Source organism: Gopherus flavomarginatus, chromosome 21, assembly GCF_025201925.1.
Source record: "Gopherus flavomarginatus isolate rGopFla2 chromosome 21, rGopFla2.mat.asm, whole genome shotgun sequence".
NCBI lineage: Eukaryota > Metazoa > Chordata > Testudines > Testudinidae > Gopherus > Gopherus flavomarginatus.
Window position 1 is genome coordinate 4463513 of NC_066637.1, and position 17064 is coordinate 4480576.

The window sequence follows — 17064 nt, forward strand, 5'->3', positions numbered from 1 at the left end:
TTTGGGTTGCATCCTCTTTTTAAAAAAATAAACAGACAAACAAGCAGCGTGGTGGTTTCCAGGAATGATTGTTTCAGAGAGTACAGACAGAGCACACACTGAACTGTATGAGCATTTATTTAATCATCTCCATGAGGGAGGGGGGATAATCAGGTTGACACATCTCATTTATTCTTATGAAATGAGTGTGAATCATTCACTGCCATGCCATGTTAAAAAAAACAAAACAAAAAAAAACAAAAAAAACCACCAGAATAACAGGTGTGGTTTGAATTAAGGAATATGCTTAAGAACACAGTCCAGAAAGCAAATATTTGAGAAAAAATGTATAAAGAAACAATGTGGTTAAAGAAATGAAGCAGATAAAATGGGAGATATTCACATAGTGCAAACCTGAATCTTCCTGTCTCACTAAAGGGAAAAATGTCTGTAATAAGCAGTATGCATCTTTTTTCTCTTTCAAGGTCAGACACAGCCTTCTGTATTCCCTGCGTGATGTTTTAGGCTATTAAGAGAAATAATGAGTAAACTGAAAGTTTCAGCATATGGCATTCTTCTTTTGCCTCCTCGAGCTAGATGTTTTGCATCAGCACCAGGCATGGGTGAAGCTGTTTAGATGAAATTAGAGTTGACCCCTACCTCAAACAGGAACCCAGAGCCTATTCTGAAGTTTGAAGAAGTTCGATTAGCTTTTTTTGTTTTGCTTTAATTTTCACATGCCTATCCTCATCCAGGCCTAGCAACAGAAAGCTGATCTTACAGTAATTCCATCCTGACCAGAATGGATTGGTCCATATTTACAAGCCTGTTTGCACAGGTTCTCCAGACCAAAAGGGTTTGTTCCTTATTTAAAAAACAAACAAACAAACAAATGGGCCTGAGCTACAAAGTACAGAACCAAAGTCACATTTTCTAAAAGTCTGGGCAGCATTTGGATCTGTAGCATTACTGTGTTGCATTCTATTAAAAAATCCAAACCTCACAATGTCTTTCAGTAATGACCTCCAACATTAGAGTACCCCTATATTTACTTACGATTGGGGAAATTCCTGGACAATTAGAGATGGGGTCAACCAAATCACAAGATCTGGTGAAACTCACATTTTTGGGGTGTGTAAAATCTAAGCCAAAAGCCAGATCTGAATTTTCCAGATAGTCCCTAGTCTTGGTACTCAGATACCACAAAGACCAGTGCTTTATAAAACTATTAGTAGAAGACATCCGAATAGAACTGGTCTATACATGGCAAAAAGAATGTGACTCTTTTCCACTGTTGTCAAAATTAGACATTATGATGAAAAATGTTGGCTAGCTTTTGTACTGAACCAGTACTCAAAGGTGGTGCTAGTGAGAGTTAGAGCAACCAACTTTCAAATAAGGTGTAAAAAACCCCCTGAGATCTTGATTTCTCACCATTATAAGTTCCAGTGGCATTCTTAATTAATATTAGTCAAAGATTGTTTTAATACCTCATATTATGAAAACTGGATATTTTATATTTTGGGCATGAAAACAAAACCATCAAGGGAACAGAAAGTGTTCTAACAAGACTTTTAAAAAAAAAAAGTCTTCAAGATTTTTTGTAACTTTACTAATTTTTAGTTTAGAAATTTCAACTATTGGGAATGAAATTATGTTCACTTGTTCTGAAAGAAAATATGAAACCAAGAATAATTATCTTTCATTAAATAAAAACACTAATGAAAAGCACATCATGTTGTACAGAAAATCCAACTGTAGTATTCATAGCCTATGTAGCGGTCAGTAAGTAAATAGTCCTGTGAAAGGATTCTAGCATTATAAATCAAGGAAGATTGAAACCACAGGTCACACAGAAGTATTGTAAAAAAGTAATAATAATGTTGAACTACAGTTGAGTATTTACTGGTATGGAAGTAGATAGTACACAACTAGCACTACGATCTTTGTGAACATTCCTCATAGTATATTACCAACATTACAGTCATTGATCATTATTACTGCAATAAGCAGCACTGGGATATAGAATCTGGTTAAAATTTTGAAGTATTACCAAAAATGTACTGATCATTCTTTTACTGCATCCAGTTTCCTATGTAATGACTTTCGTTGCCAGAGGATGGAAACACTTACTTGCTCTAAGTACTGAGGATTCTTCAGTACAAGGACTATGACGTGAGACAGCACAGGAAATCTCTTTTCAGGGTTTTCCAGCCTTATACTCAAATGAAATAGCAATAAAATGTAAACTTGCTCAACAAATAAAGAGACAGAAGCGCTATTTTTACATGTATTCTAATTCAGAACTCAAAGGCCTCCGGACAGTTTGCTTAGGTGTAACACATGGAAGATTCTTTAGTGACTAAAAGTAGATTTCTAAATAGCAGTTAAAACTATTATTAAAAAATGTTTATCACGGACTTGAAAATGACACAAACTGAAATGAGAAGGAGCACAAAAAAAACAGGCGATTGGTATTTGAACTCACAAGAAACCAAGGTCAAAATAGATAGTGTCAGAGTGTGTCTAAGACTGTTTGAGGACGTTAGACTGAGGACACATATTGCTAGCTTTCTTGCATGAAAAGTAGCTGGCAGGTCAGGGAACAAAGGAATGCCACAGAAATGTGAGGAGCACCATAGAGAGAGAAAGTTCTCTCACGTACACCACAAAAATAAATAGTATCACAGAGTCAACATATATGGCAGATAATAGAAATGGCTTGTGCCAGGCCTTGCATTCAATGAGTAATGGAGATATGGAATGTTACTTAAAAATATGAAAGTAAACAGAGACTTCTATCAGAAGAATACAGCAGACAAGAACAAAGTTACCTCAAGGTTACAGGAGGAAAAGAAAGCACTCTGCTCCAGTGTTCAAACTCTCTCCAATTTCCAGGACTTGTGAGTCAAAGAGATGGCACCATATTTAACCCAATTGTTCTAAACAGAACAAACATGCTCAAAGACCAATTCTATGCATCAGGTTCAGAAAAACAAGAAGCTTTACTTCTATTCACAGTCACGCCCATTTCTTAGTCTGAGAACCATTTACTTGTCTTGTTCCTTGAGGAATATTTTCTTTTGTTCCACGAGGTATTGCCATGTTGCTCAGAATCATATTTAATCTGTGTGAACAGTATTTCATGTGATCCCAAAGCTTCCCTGTACCCACATCCTCCCTGAAATGACCAAATATTTCCAGTGCTTTAATGAGTCTTTTCCAAAAGCATATTTTGAACATGATATCAACCAAACATTCTACACACTACAAACTTCACAACAGAAGGAGCTAACTCCAGGATGAACCTATGAGGCATCTCCATTACACATCCAGGAAAGTTTAGCTGTGAGTCTACTTTTCTTTCTTTCCTTTTCTTTACATGAGAGAGACAGAGAACCCTGACTCAGTCATTCATTCATCTTTCAACCAAGCCCTGTTTCTAGCACATCAGGAACTTCCTACTATAGAGGGAAGGCAATTACTAGTTGAGCTTTGTTTGTGTGTGTGTCTTTTTAGCTTTTTTTCTGCACTTTGGACATTTAAAAAAAGTAGGCAAAGACGTCAACTACAGGTGGGACACATTTATTTGGGCTTTGTGGAATCTGATTGTAAAATCTAAAGGATCAATGAATATTGAGGAATGTAAATATAACCAGAGCTGAGCACAAATGGATTTTCAATGAAATGTAACCATTTTTCAGATTATGAAAAGTCTTTGATGTTTATGAGTTTGGACAAAAATGTGTGGCCTATTGGTGCCTTTGCCAATCATTCTTGGGTTATGATTGGTCACTTGATGTCATATGGCATTTCATTTTTTTGTCTCAAGCAAAATCCATTCAGTTACAAGACAAATTTCATTTCCTACAGAAACAGTTTTGAATTGTATGTATTATTCATTTTGTTTGTGAACATCCATACAAATAGAATTCCATGTTTGAAAAAATTTGTGAAAAAAAACCAACAACGGTTTCACAGACATTGTGAACTAAAGTATGGTATTTAGTTTGCAAACAATGTGAAAAACTGTCACCTCTATTCACCTAGCTCTGCAGATGACAGAGTAAGATGTGTCCTCATTGTTATAAAGCGCATTGTTTTAGATATGAGGATCGTTGTTAGGACAAGGATAAGCACAGATAGATAGATAGATTTCTTTTTCAAGAAATATCCTACTCAGTGGTTCTGACTGTAGATGTGAGCTTATTAAAACCAGCACAGTTTTTCTAAGATTTTGGAATTGCATGTGAACAAAACTGAAGTAACTACCTCATGTATTTGCCTTGAATATCAGCCAGGATGGGAAGGAGAAATACCAGAAGAAAGGCAGTTCTTGTACTATCCAGTTTCTAACCTGACCAAAACCAGAAAGTACTGGAAACCTTGCTAGAAAGTGTTTTCCCTAAGGTTCTCTAAACCATTGAGGTTAATAGAATTTCAGATGTTTTAACATTGCTGAGCATCATGGAACTGAAAACGTAGTCTTGTTTTCCAAACAGTCAAGGATCTGGATTAAAAACAAGCACAACCTTCCTACAGAATTTTAACATGTTAAACAACACTTCTCCAAGACTGCTAATTTATGCTTAAGCTAATGTAAAATTCTGAAATAATTCTCCCCAGTGTAAGACTGAGTAGTGCTGGTGAGGGATATTCTCAGATGGGAAAGGTGGAGAGGCTGGAGAAGGTTCTAGGGATAAACTCAACAGTCGAGCAGAGAGGCAGACACGTGTTTTAAGGATAATACTGTTTTCCTTTTTCTAAAAAAGTTCCTTCAGTTTTGGGGGAAAGTGACCCTTTTTCTGTGTTTCTTTACCATTGTCACATGGCAAAGGAATTCAGAGCACTTGCTTCAAGGATATTAATGGATACAAGTTATTTTTCTACAACCAACTAAAGGACCGGTGTGACAAATATGGACTGGCCATCTAAGGTGACATACTTAAGTACTTTGCCATCTGTAAAATATGATGTGATTAATCTTATTTGTTCTGTTGTGACAGCAAGTTTAGAAAATTGCAAGAATGGGTGTTTTAAGAAATGGTACAACGTCACTAAAGCTAGCCTTCTGATAACGGTGCTAGAGCAACTTTTGTGGCTTAGAGGCTTTCCAGCGGGATTTCTGTTACTTTTTAAAGTAGTGCATATAAACTGTGGTACAAAATAAGCCAGGGAAATATGACATTAGCAAAGTACCGCCTTTCTATATACTCTTGTCCCCAGGCCAGTCGGGACTCAATATAGCTTCATAAGTATTTTATATACAAGACAAATGAACATGATCAATCATAGTCAGCATGCTTACCTCCCATCCAAAGTTTGTTTCCTTTAATGTGGTCCTTGGTATTGTCACGTAAGGTCCAAATCTTTCCCCAACTTCAATCTTCTTTTTGGCCCAAATCCCCAGCCCTGCCCCTGGAATTGAGGATTCTCTGAGTTCAAAGTCTGGCGGGATTGGAATGTCATCAGGAATGTAGACGGGAGCTTCGTAAGGTGAGCCTTCCTTGGGGGTGAAGTCCTCACTGGTAGGAAAAGGTGATGGAGGTCCGACGGGGATAGGGGACATAATACTGTCCTCTGTTTCCTCCTCTGCACTCTCACCAGCCAGGAGATCAGGGTCTGTCTCATACATACTATTTACAATCTCACTGTCACCTAAAGGGGAAACAACAGAACAACACATTCTAAAATCCTGAAGTCAACAATTAGTTAACCCCTTCCCTAGACAAGGAACATCAATGTGCAGTGGACATTCTATAGGGTGGAAATGGTGCTACAGGAAAGATAATCCTGAGCTACAGAACTCAGATTTACAGCTTTCCCCATTGAGTTTGGGGTTTTTCCAGAGTTCCCCGGTAATTTGAAGGTGTGTGGATCCAGTGTTTTGGTGGAGATCTGTCTACAGTAATGCATAGTTAATGACAGTGACATTAAGGAGCTACCTTTGCTTGGCTAAACATTCAAGTCCAGCTGATGAACAACTATTACGTTAGACAGCCCTGTGTGCATCTTACTGCATGCTGCAGGGGTTCACACTTCAACAGGTTGGAAAGTGGAGATTTTACTGAAAAAGCAATGGTGGCCTCTAGCGAGAGAGGAAAAAGGAATATAAGTAGTGGCTAAGTAGTATGCAAAATGGCATTTATTGAAGAATGGAATGAAGGCCAATAACCATGACTATCATATGGCACAGGCTCAGGATAGCCATGCCAGATGATCTCCAATGATGGAATGAGGACAGAGGAAAATGGAGAAGGTGGCCAGAGCTCTCTCTTATTGTTCAATGTTTTAACTGTATTTTACATCAAATGCAAAAAGCCATGTTAAAGCGAAGTTATGGGCGAAAGTTGCATGCACAAAGATCTGATAATTCTAGTGAGTTTTCACTTTCCTTGGAGGTCACAGGATAAAGCACATGTGTGTACTGGAGAATGTAGGTACTCAATTTTAGCTTATTTACAGTACTTGTGAAACAGAGACATTAATAAAGGAAACCAATGCTGATGAATCTTGGTTCAGTTTTCTGAGCAGCTCTGAGGAGGAGTCATTCAGACATGATTCAGAGGAACAGTGGCCTCAGCCCTATGCTCATCTCTGCAACACTGAACATCTGCCAGGGCATGTTGGTCATGTGCATTTCAATGGCCAGGAGCACTCCTGCTTGCACATCCCATAACTGGAGCATAGAATCTCACCAGTAACAGCCGGCCCCAGTACATGTACAGCAGATTAGTGCCTAAGCAGCTCTGTTCTGTGTCATGAGATGTGACCCTCAGAAAGCCTACGGCACCTGTGGCTCAGGTCTGGCCAGAGCCGCCAGACTAGTTTTAGGTTTGGTTTATTTGGTTCAATGGGTTATTCAATTAAAGCTGTGGCCAATTTGACCTTCCAACGATGTCTCTGTCTTTATTTGCGGTTTGGCACTCAGCAACGTATGTTCCTTCTCAAACATAATTATAGCATCCCTAGCTTATAACATCGCATTAAGAGTAATGTATCATATATGCTTAAACAGTGGACATTTTAAGTTACTCTCTCAACCACACTACATATATTGTTTCATAAAACTTCATAGGACAGGGATGTGGTTTAATGCAATGCTACAATGCTGAAACTGAAAGCTATGGAAAAGTTGTATAATATCAGTTCCAGAAAAATATTCCACGCAGCATTTCACGATCTAGTTAGAAACAGATCAATTCAAGAACTATTTACAACCATTTTTTCTAAAGAAACCAAAACCTTTAAAAGTCATGTAGCGAAAACACTTATTTAATTTAGCAGCATTCAGAACAGTAATTATTACGCTTTAAGTGGCCAGTGGTTTCTTTTTTTTCCTTTTTCTTTTTTAATTGATGTGTGATCTTTTCACAAAAGCAACAGCAGAACCGCAGCTGTTTCCCTTGTACCCAAAGTTTTTAAGTTGTTTAGGTTTTAGAAACACCCACATAAAACATTTAAGTGGGATGTACACAGAATAAAGGTAAAATTGTAAGTAGGAGCAATTAACATTATTAGTCCGAATTGGTAACCGCATCCAGTTACAAACAATGTGCCCAATCCTGGGAAAGCTTAGCACTCTCAACTTGAAATGATTGCAGTTGGAGTGAAGGCTCCTTAGTCTTACAGGATTGGATCACAAACCAGGTTTGAAAAGGGAAGGTTTGTTGTTGTTTTTACAGTAAATACCCTTAATGCTGCAAGGCTGTTGAAGATCTATTCTTCCAGAATAATTAGGAAATAAGTGCTATTATTTTAGAAGTACAAATTATTACACTTGAGATAATTGCAAGGAAACACCATTATTAAAGCTATCACCACATATATCAATTTTGTGGTCTGATTTTTGCTTCTAAAAGCTAAATAAACCAAAAGAAGTTTTAGGAACTAGAAACTTGTTGTGTAACATTTTGAGGGTAGTTGAATAAGAAAATACAGTAGAACCTAGAACTTGGATACAGTGAAAACTCTGCAGTGAAAGAGAAGGTAATCTGAGATTATTATTATTTTTTTTGCACTGCTATACTCAGAGTGTAATTTTGCTTATTGTGACCTTTCTTAGAGTATTTAGTTATTGCTTATGTTACAGTAGCACCTAGAGTTTGTACAACAGCTAGTAAAGAGATAGAAACAATACCTGCCTCAAAGAGCAATCCAAATAGATGAGACAGAAATGGTAGGAGAAAGAAATTAAGTTTATCCCCATTTTGCAGTTAGGGAACTGGGTCGCAGTGAGATTAAGTGACTTGGGTCCTTGTATAACTTTCCTGGATCTTTCAAAATCCTTAAGGAGACATACCAGGCGGTGGAGTGGACTGACCACTAGACATTACTTCTCTTACGAGCAGGCTACCCACTATCTGCCTATAAAACATTGTCAAATGGGCTAATTTCTCTAGCCAAGCTCATCCATTTTGGTACACACCCATCTCACTTAGCACACAGACAACTGGAAAGATTTTTCTCAAGCTTCCAAAAGAAAGAAACCCAAACCTCCTTTACCAATGAGTTGAGATTCAGCATAAAATAAATTTGGCCCCTTCTCCCCCTGAAAGTTATTAGGAAATGAAAACAGGAGTTATCATGGATCTCCATAGTTTCTGCTAGAGTGTTGGCTACTAACCCCATGCTAATACATTACTAGAATCCAGTGTAATAAATCGGTATTCACATGCCTCCTGCTATATTGCAGCCAAACTGATGTTATTGAAGTAAATGATTATTGGAAAGTAAATATGGGATGTATGTTTGGCAAGATGACAACAGTTTTAAGAGAAACTTGGGGAAAATGTTAAATTAATATTCCCAAATATCAGCGCTAATAAGATAGTTATTAGATATTGAGTAAAACAGTAATGGTTCTCCTTAAACTATATATACTGAGGGTTAGTAGTGGCTATGTCCTATTCCATGGTTGTTAATTCTAAATGAATAGAAATAAATGTATCCCGCTAAATTAGCATGTTGGCTCAGGAATATACAGCTCCTGCCATTGTAATTGGAACAGAATGTAGCCTTGCTACTCCCTTGTGATCCCAGAGAGCATGGTGGAAGAGGCATCTACAGTGGTACCTGACTTTTCTAGAGCTAGATTCAAGATGCTGCCTGGTTTCAAAGGAAAGAAGAACTCTAGCCATTAAAATGATAGTTAGTCAAAGTGACCCGGGAACAGCAATTATTATTGCAGTAGGGAAATCTTAAAGCAGAACCAGGCTATTGGCTCTTAAAGAAGACAGGGCAGACTCTCGTGACTGCAAAACTGAATTTAAAGGCAAGGAGTGGAGCACAGAACAGTGGAGGATGGTGGCAACGGAAAGTGGGTCAGTGAAAATGACCTGCGAATAAGCAGGCTCTGGCAATGCACAACACTACATAAACCACCAGGTAGTCGGCCCAGTTTTCTAATTTGGAAGCATATATTAGGTCTCCAAATTCCACCTGCTGGCACTCAAATTGGTCCTTAGATGCCCACATTTATTTATTTGTAAATTATATTTACAAAATGTGCCCATCAGAATGGTCTGTCAGCTGAGCACATGCTTAAAAAATTGCCGACATTAATGATGCGTAAATAAAATGGTGTAAGTGTATAAACCACAATCACCCCTTCAGACAGAAGTCTGAGTCCATGGATGATAGACCTTTTACCAAGCCTTGGCACCCGCATTCTGCTCTCTCACTGCAGGAGTCAATGGAGCCATACTCCATTAAGACTAAGGGCACGTCTACACTGGTGCATCTCCAACACTGTAAGCTCTCTAATGTAGCTGCTCCAAGCTGACAGGAAGGAGCTCTGCCATCAGCTTAACTACTCCAGCCCCTGCAAGCAGCAGTAGCTATGTTGGCATTGCGCTGTCCACACTGGTGTTTGTGTAGGTGTAACTTATATCACTCTGGCGGGTCATTTAGTCACACCCTGAGTGACCTAAGTATGCTGACATAAGTTCTAGTGTAGACATAGCATCATGATCATGATGTTCCCATTATGCCTCTGGCGTTTTGGGCAGCGACGAAGCTCCTCTGCTCCTGTCGCCATCTAAATGATTGAGAACCAGGCCTTTTGGCTCAGTGGGACTGAGAGAATTCCAGACTCTAGAGCCTTATCTCCCAGATGTTCAAATCTAGTCTCATACCAAGAGCATCTCCACTGAACTTGACTGTCACAGGAGCATGTGGAAAGACAGTATGCCAAATGTCAGCGTGAATGCCAGATAGGCTTGAAAACGGAGCTATGTCATCTGATTCTAAACAGGGTATAAAAGCAAACCATGCCAATTCTGGGGAGCTGCAAATGAGCAAAGGAAAGGAAACCGAGGGAAAATGGGTGATTCTCAGGCTGCTAATGTTTGGGGATTTTCCATGAAGAGTCAATTGCTGAGCTATGACCCTCAGATGTAGGGGAAATGGAGCTTTCTTTATCCAAAAGGAAGAGGGGGGGTGAAACATACACAGATGAAGGGGAAAAGAAAACACATTTGTCATACAATACAAGGAGCTGAAGTATTTTGGGAACAGATTTACCATCTCTCAATTAAATACGAGGCAGCATGACTGTGCTTTCGTTGCACAGTAGTTTCCACTATGATAACAACTCCAACAACTGCCTCATTGTGGGCCACGGAGAAATGAGAGGGACTCCCACAGTGAATATTAATGACTGACCTCTGATGTAATCATGGGGAAAAATAGCACCCAACAAAAATTACAGTTTTCACTTCAGCATGGAAGGCATTTCTTGCTGCCAAATAGCAACTATCAGGGGAGAATAGCTATCACAGCAGGGCTCTGCTTAAGGAGTACATACTACATCTCTTTTATAGCCTCAGAATAGGCCTTCTGTATTAAAGAAATATCTCCTCTTCTCTTTTTGAGACCTCAAAGATTTTTCTGAGTTTATTTCTTTTTTCTCCCCTAAGAAACTGTGTGGCCCACTCCACTAAAGGGAGAAGACTTTGCTTCTTCACTTGCTGGCTTTTTCTACCCTAGATTTCGGGAAGCATAGCAAACCCTCTGCTATAGCTTACAAATGTTTCCTCTAGTAAAAAGTGCAGCTCTGCTTACGCAAACATGTCCCCAGAAACAAGCTTTCATAAGCATTATACACCATAATCCCCAAAATACTTGTGGTTGCTGTAAATGTTTTCTCTTCTGGTATTAGCAAGTCAAATTATTTTCTACTCTATGATTAGCCTCTTTTGCACTTAAGAAACAGGAATTCCAACAGAGTTGAAAGCATAGTGGGGCTTAGCAGAGCTCAACCTGTGAGATACTTGAAATGGCGCAGGTAGACAATAGAGCTTACTCTCTAGTACAGACCATGTAGCATTGTTGCTATCTGGACATACCTGTCCAGATTTAATTTAAAAAGTAACCCCAAGTGACCCCACTCTTGATCTGACATGTTATAGTTTTTGAAGGTCAATGAAGTGTGGTTAGCTTCTCCTCCTTTCTTTTCAGTTTCCATATACTGCCATACTTTCTAGAACTGGAAGTGGAAATACCAAGTTACCACGAAATGGAATATTCTCATGGTAATTCTCACCCAGCCGATACCTGGTGGGTAGTTCTAGAAACCTCCTGGAATCTGTGTGATGTCAGAAAGTCTTCAGACAGGCATCTGAATTTAGGGATGTTTATCACAACTGAATCTTTGGACCATTAACTCATTGGCAGTGTTTTGAAAAGAGCAGGGATGGTCATAGAGACAAGTCTGGGCCATTTCTCTAACCCCACCCCACCCCCCATACACTGTCCAGCAGAACAGGCTGGCTGCACAAAGGGAGAAACTGTAATGACTGTAATGCAGTCGTTGTCCCACTCCCCTCTGAAGTATAATCATCACTCTCAGCCACAGGAGTTAAATAGATATATTGCAAAGCATCTAACTCTGTAAAATGGTTGAATGTTGCCCCTTACATTCAACATAATATAGATGGCTTTAGACCTGTAAATGTGTTTGAGGTTGATCTTTTGTGTCACGCTGCTGGGTTTAAGAGCTTCTTTGGAACCTTAACTGGAGATGACTCAGGGAGACCCAACTGAGAGCAAGTACCTCTGAGAAGGGTGTCCAGAGGCACTCTCGAAAGCCGTGCATTGTGTCAACCTGAGCTAGTTGGGAAGTGGTATGGCCTGCTGTGGAAAGGAGACTGACCATGGTAATTAGCTAGATGTCACTACAGTATACTTGTGTGATGCTGTACTTCTGGAGTACAATGTTTGCTTGCAGCTCCTGGAATAAAGTAGCCCATTAGCTGAATGCTGGAGTTCTCTAATCTAGAGAGGGACAGCATTCCTCCCTTGTCCAATAGCTTTTCAAAGCTGATATAAGCAGGTAGGACATTAAGAGTACCCCTTTGGGTGCAAATTATCTCAGGATATCTATGTAATACTGTCAAGTCTAGCAGGGATATTTTGCTGTAATGTCTGAACAGAAATAACAGGGCACTGTGAGAGATCTGCAATGAGTGACTTCCACGCAAGAAGCTTACCCAAGCTATTACAAGCTCAGCAGTGTGAAGGCATCTTTATATCCCAGTTGTTGCCTACAGACAAGGAGGACTGTGGTTTCAGTTTGGGCTACGAGCCTATGCAGGATGCATACGGGGCAAGTCCAGCCACTAGAGGGCGGAATCCAATATTTGGTTAAGCCTCTCTGGTTTCTTCCCATCACATAACATATGATTGCTGGTGGAGGCGCCATCAATATAGTATGTTAATAAATCTGCATTAAATCTACTGCATATTTCACTATCAAGTCTTTTGGCTGCTCCCCTCGTTGTTCTAAATGTAATTTGGCTGGCAACAAAAAAACCAAAGCCAAAACAAAAAACAGAGGACAACCCAGGGCTTCAAGACGATTCTCTAGTGGATTTGGATTGCATCAATACAGCATTCATAAAAACGTTCTGATATTTTCATTTTCTTAACTAAAGAGAAAGTTTAGGAAAGTTTAAGAGCACTCTTCACTTTTACTGAGTTACATCACAGATTTGCTGGCCTTTATTCGCAGCATGCAGGATGTTGCCATTCACTAATGACAACCATGCTGTCCTACATACTCCCTCTACTGGCAAGTATTTCAATGCTCTGGAATGTCTGATCATGTGAAAAGCGCTATAGAAATACAACTTGACCTTATTGTTATTGTCATGAAACTAAAATTAGTCTTTCAAAGCTCACTAGCAAACTTACTCAGTAAAAGACCATCTTGAAAGGTTGTTTCCACAGATAATCAGATATGGGGATAGGCTTAAAATCTGTGTGACACCAATGATGTTTCTGCAACAGTTAAAGTGATGCTTTATTATTGGTGATAAGCCTCATGAATAATCTATTTGGCAGCTGTAATATATATATATATATATATATATATAAATCTAGCAAAGGAAATGCGCATTATTTCCCACCTAAAAAGTAGCAGAACATTAATGATTGCACAAAAACAATGAGGTAAATGATTTTTTACAACATAGGATTCCATTAGTGATACACCTAGTTATGTGAAATGATTAAACAACTTTTATATCCACAGACATTTGGAGGAACATTGCAGATTCCTTAGCCTTTAAGACATACAGAATCCACCCACACTGAACTCAGCTCAGGCTGCCAGTGTCTGAACTGATTTGATCAGCAAGTAAGTGTGCTCTTCTTTCAATTGCACTGACGTCGTAAGACATAATATTGGGCCCAATCCTACATTCCTTCTGTACTTAACAGTCTCATTGAATGCAGTGGGAGTTTTGAGAGCAGAGAGAATGCAGGATTGAGCCCATAACACTTTTGTCATACTCCATTGCAATATTCTGTTGGCTGACATATGGTGACTTTCCAAGCTAAAATTTGGCAGACAGCTTAAGAACTGGATGTTCACAGAAAATGGGTCATTTTTACTTGCACATAAAATAGCAACAGGCTCAAATCCACAGTGCTGCCAGGACTTCAAGAGGATTCTCTAGTGGATTTGGTTTGCATAAATACAGCATACATATAAAACGTTCTGATATTTTCATTTTCTTAACTAAGGAGAAAATGTCAGGCTCCCAATGAATTCATACATTTCTTGGAGGCTAATTTGCAATCTCAGCCCAAGGAAAAGAACTTGTGTCAAAGAGTTGAAAATCTAAATATCAATATATTAACTATACCCCTAGATCTGAGTGAAATTATAAAGAGGGCCAGAGAAATAGCTTATTTCTTTAATTGTGATATATCCTAAAGGGGATTGGTTGATGAATCGTTGAATGAACAATAAAATGAGAGAAATCCTCTTTATAACTGATATTTCTTTACAAGTTTGAAAACAGATATAGCCAATGACTATCATGGTATTGTCTCCAACTGCTTCTTATCTGGCTACTGTCTACTATAATTTAAAAGACATGGTCAAGCAAACACCAAAGGCATAAAGTATCCATTAGCTTAAGGCTTCCCTGAGACCTATTTCTTCCGCGCTGACTCCAGAGGAGAAGCAGCAGCATCAAAAATTTGTTTCGACCAACAAGGGAAGGTATCCATTCCCTTTATGGCAGCAGAACATGGCAAAGCTCCTGCAGTGTTTTTGCTTTAGCTTCAACTTTTCTCTTTAAAAATCTGTACTGGAAATTGTTTTGGAGTCTTGCTATTTCTAGCAAGAAAACATGAAAAATTTCACACCTCCAGGAAAACAGAAAAAATTGACTTTTTGCCATTTTTATTGAGGGGGAAGGGATGAAAGGACTTCTCTTTTCCCATTCAGGCATTCTCATTTATATTTTTCCAGAAACAAAAATTTGATTTTGGTGCCTCACAATCATAAGCCAATGGAAATGGTGCAAAAGGACAGATTTATAGCCCTACCACAACAAAGCACTTAAGCAGGTACTTAAATTTCAAAGTCAATAGCAGCCACAGTGCTTGGTACCTCTGAAAATCAGGCCTCTCTTCTGGAAATAACCCTGAGGGTTCTCAACAAACAGCTGTCTTGGATTCCCTCTGGAAGACTGTTTAGGCCTCCAGTCCCCAATCCCATTTCCTTATTCTGCTCTCCACATCTGATAAGGCCTCTGGAACTTCATCCCGGTGGCTCATATGAAACCAATTAGCGGTCTCAGTTCAGATCTGAGATGTCATGTTTGTTAATCACAAAGAATACCCCATGGCACTAACCGGCACCCAGACTGGCAGTCCCTATTAAGGCAACAAGCACTGAATTGACATGGTGAGCAAACGGCCCTGCTCACACCTTGGCCAGAGTTGAAATACAATGGAAAGGCAGATGCTTAATGCAGGGCAAAACTGCAGCGTGCCTGCTTGCACGGACCCTGTTGTTTGGATACAGAGCCTGGTTTTCAGAGGAGAGGGGCATCTTGCAGCTCCTCTTTGCTGGGACTGGAGTTGTGCATCTCTGAAAAAAATCAGACCCACGCTCTACAGGGACGTCAGTCCAGGCGTTTTGTGGCATTGATTCAAAAGCACTGCCAACCAAGGCAACACCTAGTGCAGGTCCCACTGTCCAGGTTATCTGGTCCAGCTTCCTCTGTTCACCCCTCTCTTTACAGATTGTTCAGTGAACTGTTTAGGATGCCAGTGGTGACATGTCTTCTGTGGGTAGGAGGCCTCCTGCCCGAACAGGCAGAAGGCAGGGTTTGTTGTTCTTAGCTCTCAGAAGTGAGAGATACCAAGGCTGAAGAATTAAAGGATCTCTGGGCTGCCATTATGGTGTATTTCAAAAGTACTTGTTTTTCCTAATTCCACAACCAGTGCTAATTAGTGCCCGCTGTGGGGATAGGCTTTGCTTTTGGTTCACTAGGAACTGGACTGAAATCACAAATACAATTCACTGGGAAAGCAGAAAGTAAGTTACTTCACATTGGTGAACGTATGTAATTTTCCCCCAAATTCATTACAGGAATTTCTCATCCCCATCAATGTTGCCTATATAGAGATCTATAGTACTTGCTAATGGACATTGGAAAAAGAGCAATAAATCCAGCAGCATCTGGGTGAACATTGAAATAAGAAGCAGCCAATGAGAAATCATTTGTATACACATGGCCTACGTGGTTCTTAGACCCTTGGACAATGCCCTCAGATGTTTTCCGTACAACTCTGGGATGCCCACAGAAGGGAAAGTAGAATCTACTGATTAACTGACCATTTAGAGATGTGTCTCGCTCATTCATTCATGAAAATCCTTGGTTTTCACAACCTCTCACATTTTCAAGAAAGACCTAGACAGACACTTAAAATAAATAAGTGCGGAGGGACCTGACCCTAACTGAGAAGAGGATGGGCCAGTGTACCACAGTGCCATTGGAGTGCCACATGGTCTCCTTCTATCTCAGAATGTTTATACTGCATGTAATGAATTGGTCCAATTCTGCATTTAACTCGCAGATTAGAATGATTCCACTATTGCTTGGGATGTTTTTGCCTTATTTTTCAATAGTATAGGAAAATATCTGATGGACAACTTCCCAGCTTGGGACAATATGATGCCTCCTTTCAGTCATGTATGTAATTTTTTCCTTTTTATGTTGTGTCCTGGGGTTTCAGAATAATGGATGATGCTAGAGCTGAGAACATAATGAACATCAAGTAATTTATCTGATGACTATGGCCTATTTTTCAGTATGTGGGACAGTCATGAGCAGATCATATTTTCCTTTAACTTATTCATTATTTTAAAGTATCCAAAACTTTACAATTTTTAAAAAATTTCTGTGGATTAATCATGAACAATTTTGTGTGAGGATCTGGTATTTGAAATTCACTATCAAAATGCATTAGGTAGCTGTGACTGTTCCGATAAGTCACATCCCATCATTTCTTTTCTGACTGAATGACTGATCAACTAATTCCACTGTGCACATGGCTTTAAAGTTCAGTTTCCGCAAACCTCAAATCACCCAAATCCACGTGGAAAGCAATTGTAATAGAATGCAAACGTGAATCAACAAATCTGAATACGCACCCATCTCTAGCTGACATCCACATTCCAGCTCCTGAGTTCCTAGGCTCCTACTTCCTTTTTTATTGTGTAATTTAATTCTTTTGCATCTCATGTATCATTTAAACATCAGTGGAGCATAATATTTTCAT

At 39.3% G+C, this 17064-nt stretch overlaps 1 protein-coding gene across 3 annotated transcripts in view; it reads right to left on the bottom strand.

Moving 5' to 3' along the window:
* The window catches only part of PRDM16 (PR/SET domain 16), a 427236-nt gene that overhangs the window by 273721 nt on the left and 136451 nt on the right, over positions 1-17064 (bottom strand). For all 3 annotated transcript variants that reach the window (XM_050931682.1, XM_050931681.1, XM_050931684.1), the window contains exon 2: positions 5288-5637. In XM_050931682.1, the coding sequence (XP_050787639.1) occupies positions 5288-5637 (350 nt within the window). The remainder of the gene's footprint in view (positions 1-5287; positions 5638-17064) is intronic.